The following is a 14,491-nucleotide window of genomic DNA, read 5'->3' as shown; positions in this document are numbered from 1 at the left end:
AAGTCGAGTTCATTTTCCAGAGGAGCCACACATGTGGTGCGTATCTGGCTTTCGATTATGTGGCTGGGGAAGGAGGAGCCGACTTTGGTCCCAACGCATTAAAGTGGCCACTAATTCTGTTTGCTTAGCGGGATCTCAATTATAACGTTTTTTTCTCTCCCTTTCCCCCATTCACCCCACCATTCATTCCCAAAGAGGTGACCTGTTACGTCACATCAATTTTAAACTAGACTATTTCTATTTTACTGCGGATGTTCTTGCATAGTTTAACCTTTTAAGTCAAAGAAATCCACTAAATGAGAATTAAAGAAAACCTCATCACAATCACAAATTTGCATAGAGATTAAAGCTCGCAGAGGTAAAAGTTTGCATTAAGTAAGCTAAAGAAACTGAAATTGGCATGACAAGCATGCACTTTGCCATTGTTTAATTGAATGACAAAGCATGTAATGCTGTCAGTTCTAAATCTGTTAAGGTTCCACTGCCCACAAAAAACACATGGGAAAACTTGGAAACCACTATCCTGCACCTGGTTTCTATTAGAGCTGTGAGGATTTAATCACAGAGGTACATTTCACTCCCTATTCCTTTTTTATTGTCACAGATGCTAAATTAACTACACTTAATTTATTTTAAGTGATTTTAAAGCTATGCAACAGGCCACTCCATTTCTAATGAAAATCTAGCTCCATTCAGCTTTTTGATGATGTACAAAAGTTCATGAGGATCTGTTTAGCTCCACAGCAATGGCTGCATTCAGCAATGAATGAATGTAACAGGGTAACTCTGCATAAAAAATGTTTTATCGTATACTGAGGGATGACATAACCCAATAAGAATCAAGTTCAAACAGGAAGTTGATGTTTGTGTTTCCAGAAGATTGTTCCCAGAGAGAAACCAACGTTAGGAGTCTGACCAAGGGACAAAGCAGAAAACAACAGCTGCATAAAATTAAGCCTACAGTACGAAGTTAAAGGCATCACCGGCTCCTATTCGGTGACAAATGTCTTCTGTATGACGCAGAATAAATGCATCACCAGTTTGCCTCCATTTGAGAAGGAAGAACAACTCAGCATTCTGTGTAGATGTTTAGACAGCAGTTAAAATTTGTCCTTTTTTAGGTTATTGTGTTAGCACAAATGGCTGTCTTTTAGCACACAAAGTTAACGTTTTTCTCATCCAACAGGGTTTACAGAGTTTGTTTTCCTTGCCAGATGCAGACAAGACTTTCTGTTAAAAATCTGAGTGGTATCTGTTGCCGATTTTAGATGGAAAAAAATGATGCACAAGGAGATTTGATGGAATTCCAGATGTAGAAATCTGCAGAACTGTGGGAGATTGATAGCAGATAGTGTTTTGCTCCATGCAGCCTGCTCGCGCTGACGTCACTCAGGCAGGCCTCCAGGACACCAGCGTACACGGCCTGAGACTCAGCGAAGATGAGAGGAGAGATGATGCCAGATAAAAGTCAAAAGAGTGAACTATTCTTTCCGCTACTCCTCTTTTTTGCCATCCCTCACTTAGAATTTTCCAGACTTTCAAGCTCACAGGTATAATGTAGTCAGTACATTTACATTTTAGATCACATGCTGCACTATATGATCATTGCTGTTTCAATTAAAAGACAACCAGTTAGAATCTGAGCTACATTTCTTAATAAAGTTTGTGCAACTAACTATAACAAGCTAGTCCACTGGCATCAATTGTCATCAATCAGCAGTATGTCCACAAGTCTGAAACCACAAGCTGTAGCACTGCACCCGGAAAGAATCGTGTTTAACAGCATGCTGCAGTTTTATTTTTGTTTGTTATGTTATAATAGGTGCACATGGACACTGCCAAATTTCTAAGTAATGCAAGCCTTTTTTTTTTTTTTTTGGTAAAGCCTGTACTTGATATAGCGCCTTCTAGAGTCCTGGAACTCCACCCCCCACCCCCCACCCCCACCCCACCCCCATCTTTGTGGTATGTGTGGGACATCTGGGAGGCCACTGGCGGAGCCAACACAGTTAGCCAATCCTGCAGAAATGTTCTTGGCTTGTAAGATTTGTCTGCAAAGTGTGTTCAGGTTTAAGCTTCAAACAGGAAAGAAGCTGTTGTTTGGATTTATCTCTGTGCATTCGATGATGATGATGGTGATGATGATGATGATGATGATGATGATGATGATGATGAGTATTATGGCAGCAGTAGCTCAGGAGGTAGAGTGGGTTGTCAAGTAATCAGAGGGTTGTAGGATCATTCCAGCCCAAGACAGAAAATTCTGCTGTTGTGTCCTTGGGCAAGATACTTCATCCACATTGCCTGCTGCTGGTGGTTGGAGGAGCGAGTGGCACCTGTGCTCTGCAGCCTCATCTCTGTCAGTGTGTCCCAGGGCAGCTGTGGCTTCCTTGTAGCACATCACCATCAGCATGTGAATGCGTGTGTGAATGAGTGAATGATACTGGGACTAAAACGCTGGACCCTTGTTGGCTCATTACTCACCTAAATCCCTAAATCTTTTTCTTTCATGGCAGCTGATTGCTGGACCAACCAGTTAGCCTTTGTGTCGTTTCACACACTTAATCTCTCACACACGGTCTATACCCTGAAACTGGACTGCATCCTGACACAGCTGCCCATGTCTCTTTCTGTTTAGTGTTACAAATCCCAGGCCTAAATTCCTCAACACACGCACACTCGCGTGCACACACTCGCGTGCACATACTCGCGTGCACACACACACACACACACACACACACACACACACACACACACACACACACAGGCTATAGAACTTGCCTTGGAATGTCAAAGACTAAGTTCACTCACTTTATTCAATGAATCTGCAGAAGTCTCTAGTATAACTCAACACCTTGTGAGTCAATTATGGGGGGAAAAAAAGCTCTGGCCCTCCTGTTTCAGGAACAATTAGTCAGAGCAGAGGAGAGCAGAACTTGGTATTTCCTGATATTCTGACATCTCACCTCTGATTGGCTGACAGCAACACGACTCTACCGCTGACTCAGATTGCTCTGCAACATTGATGTTTTCTCCACAGATAGCACAAGCCTGAAGGAGGTCTGCCATGTTGTGGAGTTACTAATGCTAACGTTAGCTTCTACTAGCCAAGACGTTCTCTGCTCTCTCCTGGACGTGAGCCAAGTAGATGAGTCTATGGATGATTTCCAGTGTTACGTGGATACAACTGGCCTTTCTAATCTGAGCATTTCACTGTCCATTTTCTATCAGAAGCTAATGCAGGAAACAGGGGTAGAAGACTATTTTCATGTTCAGCTTGCATGTGAAACTCAGAGTGACCAATCATATTTCAAAAACAACAAGTAAAAAACTATGAATGTTGAACCTGGTCTTTTAACAAAGTTGTTTGTCTAAGTTTCATTTCCGTTTGGGAAAATGAAGTAATTGGGATTCAGAAACATAAACATGCTTCTTTTCATTGAAAATCATCAAATTATTGACGGTTTCTTTTCAAACAGCAATATAAAAGAACATAATACACACCGGCCCAATGATTTTGGCAATAAATCATATTCAATAATCGTGGAAACAGTCAAACACGATGATCTCACAAAAGCCTTAAAGGTGTCATTAAAAGTCACGTGCAATGAACTGTTTACAGATTTTTAGAAAACGTTTATCAGATTCTCTTTTTTGTCAACCTTGACAAATTACTGTATATGCTAAGAAAAGTCCAGAAACATTACCAGGCCTATTCCCCCGTGCTCGTCTTTTAGTTTTCACTGTCAAACAGCCAAGCTGGCCTCTGCACTCAGGAAACCACAAGTCATTTTTCCATTTTTCCATGTGTGGAATTTTTCATGCACTCGTCATGCCAGCAACACTCTTTATAGTCCTAACTGCATGCAGATTTTAAATTCAGAGCATGATGTCACACATCTGGTAACTGCACCTTGAACAGATAGATGTGGAGCAAATGGAACTGCATGGTCCTGAGGAATTAATTTAGCCAGCAGCTTTGAATCAACACATTTCACAACCTGCAGATCCCTGGCCTGCACCGGGCAACTAAGACAATAATGTTTGGACCTTTTTTAAAAACAGTTGTTTGGAGAAAAAAAATGTATGTCTTGTGTTGCCTTTTTGTTCTGAGATGCAGATCTTTTGCCAGCGAGCTGCTCCGTCGATATGCAGGTAAATATATAAAAAATATAATATAAAACATCATTATATAGTAATATAATAGCTCTGAAGGACAAATAAACAAACAAAAAATAATTGGAAAAATAACCTTAAATGGAAATTTTGTTGTATTATTTTCTGTCTGTTTAAAATTAAGATAAAAAAATTCTAATCTTCCAATATTTTTTCTCCTTGTTAAAACAATATTGTACAGACTTTCTACCTGGAACTGTTTGGTGTCACAGCTATTTCTTGTGCTAATCAACAAACATATTTTGTTATCTTGATGGGTTCTTTATGGGTTTAAGAAGGCACAGGAGAAGAGCCAGTTGTCCATCACAGCGTGGGGCTTTATTTCACATTCATACGAGCAACTTTATCAGCTCTGGGTAATCGCAAAGCTTCCCCCCCCCCCCCCCCCCCATCAAATTGGGACTATTTCAATACTTTACTGACGTCACTATTACATAACCAGGAAATGGACCTTACACAATCTATTCCTAACTTATTGCCATGGAGAACATCAAACCTCCAAAGAGGGAGAGACAGAGAGACTGCATCTGAGGTCACAGTAGCGACCCAATGTGAGACAGAAGTTCTGGACTCAGAACAGCTGAGGATCATGAAGGAGGCCAAACACAGATAGGACAACTCTGCTGCTATACAGACATTACGTGATACCCCTGGTAATTCTTCTGTGGCGCTGGACTGGTTCAAACAGTAGGGGCAGGTTTCAGTGAGTGTTTTATGGTCAAATGCACGAGAAAGGCTGGTTATATTCAGATTTGATAACTCATTATGACCTCCCTCCCTCCATCACCCACTCACAAACCTACTCTTTTACTAAACTACTTCCTCAGTAGCATAGCAAGGGGTTGGGACCTCTCCACAAGCTAAACTATATCAAATAAATAGCAAGAGGGTAAAGGTTACATTTCTGTGAAATCTCTGTTTTACCGCAGCAGTCGGAAAATGACGCTCTGGCACTCCCAACGCGTAGGAAACAAATGCTTGAGACAGGAAGTACATGTGAAGCCAAAATCCATTCTGGGGGGTGCTTTTCACGAGGAAATGACAAGATAACTTGGTCAAAAGCTCCAAAAAAATAAATGAAGGATTTTGCATGAAATTTGAACAATCCAGCAATGATCCTTAATGAATCCATGTTATACACCATAAACATTTGCTTAAATCAACTTTGTCAAATTTGGTATAAAAACTGAATCTAAAGTTTTCTTTGTTTGCTAAAGAAACGCCCAGCAGGCATGACATCAGTTTAAAATGAATAATTACTCTATTCTTTTCATACTGATCCAAACATATGTTGTAGTTTTATTTCTTTCATTTAAAAATGTTTGTTGTCACTGTGAAGTATTGCACCTTAAATTCACTGCCATTGATGCTTTTGATTTTCCTAATTCAAAACATAGCTTGGAAAAGATATTTTTAAGGGTGGAGGCTGGGTTTTGTAATCAAGTCCTTCCTGACATTTCACATTCCCCATTAAGACTTTTTTTAAAGGCTCAACTGAAAATATCCTTTTTCCGTGTGTTCTACAGCTTTTATTTATTTATTTATTTATTTATTTATTTATTTATTATATTTCTTTTTGTCTGGGCCATTCACAGAGATGTGTGTGGAACACAGCTTCCTTACAGATATAAGGACGTCTCTTAGGGATTCACAGTTTCCTCTTTGTTTTACTTTTAATCAGCAGATGAAGTTTTCCACATTGGAAGTAGATTAGCATTTTCATTCAGAGTGAAGATCTGTGTAGTGCACACAGCCAGGACGAGACCTCAGAGGCCAGGAGGGAGCCTCTTCCTGACAGTTCTGGGCCACAGGGAATGGTGCAATGTTTTCTCTTTGACTGGTATTCAGAAAGGTATAGTTCATCACAAAAAATAACACAACTTTTTATTAATTCAAGTGGTCCTAGAGTTTAATCCCAATTTACCTTGGAGTAAAATAAAGACAGCTGGTGTCAAATGTATCAAAAAGTCACAAAAAAGGTGTGTCATCACTGACCTTCTGTTCTATATCAATGTTCTGAGAAAAACTGATGTGTAGACACACAAGCGTACATTTGCATGTCTCAACCCACTTCAGTGTTGGCAATATACCGGTATAAACATTTGTCACAGTAATGCTAACCACAGAACAATTCTATAGCCTGAGCTACAGATAATAGTAGCCGGAGCTACAGCTAATGCTACCCTGAGCTACTGCTAATGCTAGCCTGAACTACTGCTAATGCCACCCTGAGCTAATGATAATGCTAGCCTGAGCTGCTAGCGCCCTTGTTGAATGTGAGGAAAACAAAGAAGAATGTTGGCGCACCACTCATGCTCCAGATGTACTATGTACAGGACTATGAATGAATCCCAGAAAGAATCCTTGTGGTCCTTGTCCCTCCACACTGTTTAAACACTCGCATCACACTACCCCCAACCCCTGCAGACATCAGTCATTTGTGTTTCCCCCAACACACACACACACACACACACACACACACACACACACACACACACACACACACACACACACACACACACACACACACACACACACACACACACACACACACACACACACACACACACACACACACACACACACACACACACACACACACACACACAGTGTCTGGCTTCCTGCAGTCATAAAGCCATTGGGGTGAACAGGCTAATCAGCTTACAGCTCATTTAATATTCATGTCCTGGATGAGCAGGTGGAACAAACCAGTCTTTTTATTGCACGGCCTAATTATGGGGTTGTGTTTGGTCATTTTCAGGGCTCCTGGGTCATTCTGAGCCCCAACAAAATGGCTTATGTTACATAGAGGCTCGAAGAACCGTTTGCAACTAAAAGAAAAAACCTTTATAGGACACCTTAAAAGGAACAATCATTCAGTTCTTCCCCGCTGCTTCATTTTCTGTTTTTTCAACAAATGAATCTACGTGTTATTAAATAAATCTTGATTTCCTGCATATTTGTTTTGCACATTTGATTGAAACATCCAGATGTTCCTAGCATTAGAACACCAGTTCCACTTCATTAATTCTCAGATGAATGGCAGTCAAGGCAGCTGGGTTTTGAGGATGAACATAATTGCCTTATTTCACCAGAGGAAGCCATTAACTTCCACACTAACATTTAAGAGGCTATAGGGAATAGATTTCCATACAAATGTTGCCATAGAGAACAAATTACCTTTGGTCTAGGTCTACTGTGTAGTAAAAAAATGCTCCATAAACTTTAACTAATGTCACCTTATCATGAACATTTCAGATAAACCTTCTTTCATGCATCAAATCTTTTTTGACTAGTTTTTTAACTGAACCCTGGGTTTTGGTTTCATTTGATCAAAAATAAAAACCAGTCGAAAATGGATCATAGATTTATATTTTTGTCCCTAAATGAGGATTTTTTTAATGCATCAATAAGTAGTTTCAAAATACCACACTGTCCTTTGAGTACAGCACCAACAAAAAGTCAGAACCAACTAAAAGAAATGAAGCGATAAGATTAGATGTTAATTAATTGAAACAATCATGGGTCTTCTGTTTGGGAATGCAACCCAAGGAATGTTTTTTCTTTTATGGACAATGTCAGTCTAATGAGATGGACATTATTCTTATGGCTAATACTGAAAACCATCTGGCCATCTCATATCAGTTCCTTGAAAGAGGTTTCTGCAGCCCAGGTGTAAAATAGAGCCAGGTAAGTCCACATCTAATGTGTCTGACCCTCTGCCAGCTTCGTCTCCTTTACATTATCATTCTCCATGTTATTTTATCAGTAAGTCTATGTTTAAACCACATGCTGATTCCAATTAGTGTGAAGCTAAATGACACTGCAATCTGTGTCATTTTAAAGTAAAAGCAACAGCTGAGTTAAGGGAGAATTAAAAAGATTTGCACAGGTCGTTATTCATGTTTCACCAACAGACCACTTTAATCATTTCATTTATTTTACATGCTATTTTTCCAGACTATTACACCCACTTGTGTGTTATCACCACCTAAGACTGAGGTCATGCGAGAGTGCAACCTGTGTTTAAAATGGCATCAACCCAAATCCTGCAGCTGCCCCCCCAAGGGCCACATCACACCAGGCCAAATATCTCCCGTCAGTAAAAACAGAAACAATGATCTGGCACGCCGCCTAATTTTAACTGCATCCCTCTGAGTGACTGGCATATGAAAGGCCTTAAAAACAAAAGAATGTGCATTTGGACATTCTTGAGACGATGGCGGGGAGGGAGTGAGCTGGCACCTGTGGCCATCAGTCGTCGTCTGGAGTCTCAGTAATGCCTTCACGCAAGACCGGGACACAGAGCAGGATTGGCTTACAGGGGGATTTTTATAATAAGCCTGTCAGTATACGATTAAATGGGTTCAAAAATGTATCATTTAAAGGTTTAACGTGTTAAAGAAAATCTCAGCTGGCAGAAATGTCTCCTCTAAATATATTTTTAAAAGCCAGAGAGGAAAAAGGAAAATGTATAACAGACATAAAGCTGCGTTCAGGTCCAGGGGAAGCATTCTTGAGCACTCGTCCTGCTGGTCCATGTAGATAAGGTTTTTCTCGACCACTAGGACCAAAAGTGGACATGAATCAGCAGGGTCGAGCCTTATTTCAGTGTATGACTTGTGTAGTAATCGTGACTAAACAAAACAGAAATTAAAACTAGGTTTAGCGATAATACATGAAAAAGTATGGGACCCGTCATACTAGCTCATTTACAACAATTTTTCTTAATAGTTAATAACGACGAACACATATGCAAACAAACAAAAGAGCCTAAACAACACTTAAATTTGGGGGGGGGGGGGGGGGGGGTTTACCATCAAAAATTTATACTCTAACTTTTTAAGGGAGACTAGGCTGTTTTGGCTTGCTTTTAGCACCCCCTAATGTTCGTTTGTAGAACCGAAACCAAAATCTATCTCCTTGCTGTGCGTTTGTCTTTTTAACACCTTAATCTAACAGCTGAAATGTCTCCCAGTCTTCCTTAGTGTCTAGAGGGGCTGCTTTAACCCTTTAGAACACAAACCCTTTTGAATTGGAAATCAAATTGCAAGAAATGCTTTTAAATGTAGAAAAAACTTAAATCAAATAAAGAAGTACAATGATTTTCTGTATATGTATGAATAGAATGTTACTTGGGGTTTTCAAACTTGAATATTTGACTGAAAAAGCAATTGTACAGATGTTTGAAACGGGTTGGGACACCAGTGTCACCGCAGGTCCTTGGTTAATAACACCATTACTAAACTCCCAACACCAAAAACGCAGCAGAAATCCCCACAACGCCATTGATGGGGCTTTGTCGTCTCACAGAGTGCTGTAAAAAACAAGGCTTCTTCTGGTCATTGAACACCACATTTTACATCACAGCTCTCCCAGTCCTCCAAATGGATTAAATTGCCATACTTCAACAGAATAAAACACATGTCTAGACCAAATCACACCATCATTTATTGTAAGAGCTTTCCTTTCTAATATCCATTTATTCCCTCCTCTGACACATCAATTTTCTCTCCAAGAGTCACTGGCTGCTATCCCAGAATTCCACAAGCACAGAGTGAACAATTTGACAATCCACCAAAGTCAGAAGACAAGAAGATGAGCACAATTTAGACTTTTGTGAGATAAAATCAACATATGAGCATAAACATCCCAACCAGCGTGCTTCACGCTGACACGGCAGCATTGGTGTTTCACAGATAAGGTAAAGCACAAATTATTTCTTACCTGCACCTGCCGCTTTGGTCACTCTGTTGAACATCTGCAAAGCAGAAACAGTAGCAAAAGATCAGAAGCTGTGGGTGAATACCTGAAGATTTTCTGTATTCTTCATGTCTGCAATTACTGCTGTGGAAACAGAGTCAGTCCAGTCTCCTCAGAAGCAGAGGTGGTATGATTTAGCACCTGACTCACAATGTGAGGTGCTACTTATCAGTTGGCAGCCTGCAAAGGTGGGATCTCAGGAGGAAAAAACACCAGGTGTGTAGAATTTGAGGAAATCCTAACATCTCAAGGAAAATGTACTTTGTGGATGACACAGAAAATTAAAGGTGATGTGTTACTTATTGCAAAATGAAAAATTTTAGAATGTTTTTTTAAATAAATATCAGAAAAAAATTGGAAACAGGGACTCTAGGTATAATTGGTTTTAATAAAATGGCTGTGAGGTCTGAACTGGACTCCTGGTTTCCCGGCTCTTTCCCAACTCACTCTTCTATTTCCCCTCTGTGGCCCACTGCTCTGATTTATGCGCTTGTTTGCCTGCCCTGTTTCCACATTTCTCCCTGGCAGAGACAAATGCAGCAAAAAAATTACAAAAAAATAACCTCCCAAGATGACTTTCTGCAACACTGCTGGCCCTCCATCACTTTACATCAGCGCTTATGGCACTGACAGGATTGTCTAACACCATGTCTGAGAAGGTTTTATCTGCGAGTTGCATAAAACACCCAAAGCTCGTCTGTTACGACGCGTTAGAAGAGAGCTGTGACCCAGCGCTGTTACCATGACAGCAGAAATGCTCTCCGCATTATGAAGCACTTGGCTGGACAAGCAACATTAGTACAACACCCACCAAAAAAGTGTATTTTTTGTTTGTTTTTGTAAGCTATTTGACACTTTTCGGCCACGTAGCAAATAAGGTGAAAGCACAGCAGGCTTAGATGCTCTATTTTTCATTATTTCATGGAGAAGAAGATTTAAAGCAGCCCAGGTGTCACAGCCAACAGATTTCTGGCAGGTTTCAGACACGAACCACCAGGGGTAGCTCCAGGGTTAACCACTCGGCACACAAACAAAACCTTCTGAGAGGACTGGAATAACAAAACAGGGTCATGAGCATCTGACTCATGCTCTTATCTGTCTAATTTGAGCTTTGTTTAGTCATTATGTATCCCTCAATTTTGACTAAGATTTGGCAAAGTCGGGTAGAATTTCATCACGGATTCAAGTACCTAAGAAAGGTCAAACCCTGTTTTCATTGAGAAATATCTCTGTTTGTTAATTCTCTGAGGACAAAACTCATAGTCAAAAATCAGAACAGAAAACAATTGAACCAGCACTCAAGGCGAGACGTGATGAGATGTGAGTGCTATTCATTTATTTCCCCTCAGCATGTTTGAAGTTTTGACCCACATCAGACCGACATCGCCCCAGCTCAGGACAGCCACATTTAGATGGACACCACATGTCAAAGGTCACAGGTCAGAAAACATGACATCATCCTCCACGGTGGAAAAGCGTTCTTTTTTTTTTTGCCTCTCCTCAGCTTGAATCAACAGAGACATTTATAAGGAGTGGCAGGTTGGTGCGGGACAATGACAAGTCAACGGGGCAGTTCCAGAACCAGTCAGCCCGAATGACAGACCAGCATGTCCCCTGTGTGCCCGTCTCTGTCAACAGCAATTAAAAGGATTTCTCAACTCAAATATGTCTCCATGTGCTATAGTAGAGGTCATCCTCCTTATGGACGGCAAAGACAACAAAACTATATGAATATAAATCTATTTTAGAATTTGATTACAGCATGTTTCAGCTCATTAAAAAAATTTTTTTTCATAATTTACATGTTAGAAAGGATTAAAAATATGCTAAATACTGTAATAGTATTACATCTGTAGCACATCTGCCTATTGACACGTTCTTTGCAACATTCTTAAGGTTTCGATACCTGGTGTAGCCCTTTCTTCAAATAAGCTGTAAAATGCACATTTTGAAAATGATGACACTGTTTCTGGACTAATGCTGATGTTTGTGCAGTTTTAATGTCTGATATTATCAACCCACCATTATTATTGGCTCATATCAGCGTTAAAATGTAATATTGAAGATTATTGGTATAGGGTTTTACTCTTTTACATACCATGCACACATTATACACCAAACTCTGATCAGCCACTTCTCTTACTTAAAATGTCAAAATATGACAGATCCGAGCAGGGGTGGAGTGGACTATCTGGCATTCTGGCACTGTCCCGGTGGGCCGCTTGCCCAAGTGGGCCGACGCAACCCCCACACCACCAACTGGTGGTGCAGAGGTGGGCTGAAAACAGCTGAATTACTCATTATCATTAATGATATGCACACACCTCACTTCTGATTGGCTAAGAGAACATGCTCAGCCATATAAAGTCACTATCACCAAGACACTCTCCGCTCTCTCCTCGTTGCAAAAATGTTTTTACTAAGTCTTCCTGTGGGCGGGCGCGAGCCAAGATGGGCAAGGCCATGAACGCAAATTCAGTGCGACAGTGTTGTGGTATGAGGTGAGTGGCCACCACTAACAACTGTGGAGTGCTTGTGGTTACAAGTGGGCGGAGCGGACCCAGCTGCTGCAAGTCAGCCAATCTTTTAGAATTGGACAATTTAACGACCTGGCAGATGACTACACAATGCCGGATGATTACTCACTTTGGGTACAAACGTTGGGAACAGTAACAACCCCCCAGATGAACCTTCAAGTCCACGCCTGCCAGCCGTACCGCTCTCCTATTGCTCCCCCCCGGATCTACGTTTGCCTCCCGAGTCCTAACCCCTGCCTTGGACCACCGCTTCAGACTTCCTACCTTCCCCTTCGATCTCCAGCCACCTAACAAAACAGTAAGCACAGCCTCAGAGCTAAAGCTCTCCCCCCAGTTCTTCCAGATGCTAACTGCTATCGGTTTTCAAGAGCAAACCATCCGAGTCCATGATTCTGCACTTCGCCCCACATCGGTGGTGCTTCCTCTGTAATCATTAAATAAACTATTTCTTTGAACTGCATATATGAATCGAAACTGATTTTTCATGTCGTGGGTAAGATTCACCACCCCCAGCATGACATGGATATGTGAGGATTTTCAAATCTAAGAGTTTCACCTTCCATTTTCTATCAGAAGCTATTGCAAGAGATAGGTGTAGGAGACTGTTTTCATGTTCGGCCTGCATGTGAAACTCAGTGCGACTGATTATGATCAGAAATATTAATTTAAAAAAGATTTTCCAATAATTAAGTGTGCGTGATAGGAAATATGTAACGTTAGTTGCCTAAAAGAATATGTTTCTTCTTTTTTACTTGAGAGAGGGACCCCGGATATTTTGAAATCAATTTATATCAGAAAATAAGAGTTAGAATATATCGATATATCAGTAAAAAAAAAAAAAGCTGATTTCAAACACTCCTAAATTTAATGATTAATTTAAAACCTTTTTTGTACAGTGATTTCAACAAATTTTATCTGTAGTAGTTGACTGTAGTATTTATATTCTCTTGCTTTTAATTAAACTTAAAGTATCTAGAAAACTATAAACACATTCAATTTCTGCAACATTCAAACATTTTTCTCACATTATTTGTTTGAAAAATGAATGAAGCTTACAATTCATTTTAAAAATGAGGTAATAAAGTTACATTTCTTTCTCATATCTCCAATAAAGTTTGCATAGAGAAAAATTGTACAAAAAATTTCAAAAGGAAGGGGGTGTCGTAAAACATTTCCAAGATAGCTCATGTTCAGTAGTTTGAGCACGTCCACCTGTTTTATTTTTAAACTCCTGGACTGATTCAGGCTGTATCACATTAGCACGCCCTGCCTTCAGATGTTCCATGTGGACTGCAGAGCTCTTATGTAAGATTCATAAGGGCATAGGAAGAAAAATCTCTCTACAAAAACTTTCTGCTGGAAGGGTGTTTCATCTTTTTCCCCAAAAATACCTCAGGCTCAAAAGGTTTTATTACATTTATTAATGTTATACTATTTCTAACACCCTATAATCCATCACCACCGAACACCATTTGGCCCCATTATAATCAAGGTTCCTCTGCAGCCAAAATACTCTTGTCTGGAGATTCCCAGCTGTCCCAAAGCCAGATTTTAATCTGTGCTATTGTAACTTTCAAAGAGTTCAGTAAGTAGACAGGTGGTGTGTGTTCGGAATCGGTTTTCAGTTATTTGAAGTCATTATTGGAAATAACTTAATTTTGGAACACTGGTTTGGTTCTTTTAGCTTTTCCAAGAAGCTAGTTGTTTGCCATCCCACAGCTTCAGAGCCATCAACGAAGCACAAAGGACACATTGGGAAGTTCTGAATTAATCCTGCGTTGCATTCTGCAAATCTCTCGGTTGTCTGTTCCTTTAACAGAACGTGAAAGGTGATGTTTCTATACTTTATGTTGCAGAAATGCTGCTCTTCCGCAAATGCCTTTGCTGACTTGTTTCTACCACAAGCACCAAATATTTGCAGGTACCCAGAGAACAACAGCTAAAAGGAGGAGAGTTTACATGGCTCAAGGTCTGCTGATGGATTTAATACTTTTTGATTTTATTTAATATTTTTA

At 40.2% G+C, this 14,491-nt stretch overlaps 1 protein-coding gene across 1 annotated transcript in view; it reads right to left on the bottom strand.

The window, feature by feature from the left end:
- stard13b (StAR related lipid transfer domain containing 13b) overlaps positions 1-14,491 on the bottom strand; it is a 79,958-nt gene that overhangs the window by 51,349 nt on the left and 14,118 nt on the right. The window contains exon 5 of the mRNA XM_015951388.3: positions 9,904-9,937. Coding sequence (XP_015806874.1) covers positions 9,904-9,937 — 34 coding nt within the window. The remainder of the gene's footprint in view (positions 1-9,903; positions 9,938-14,491) is intronic.

This window comes from Nothobranchius furzeri, chromosome 13 (genome assembly GCF_043380555.1).
Source record: "Nothobranchius furzeri strain GRZ-AD chromosome 13, NfurGRZ-RIMD1, whole genome shotgun sequence".
NCBI classification, from domain to species: Eukaryota; Metazoa; Chordata; class Actinopteri; order Cyprinodontiformes; family Nothobranchiidae; genus Nothobranchius; species Nothobranchius furzeri.
The sequence above is the reverse complement of the archived record's forward strand: the minus strand, read 5'-3'. Positions and strand labels throughout refer to the sequence as shown.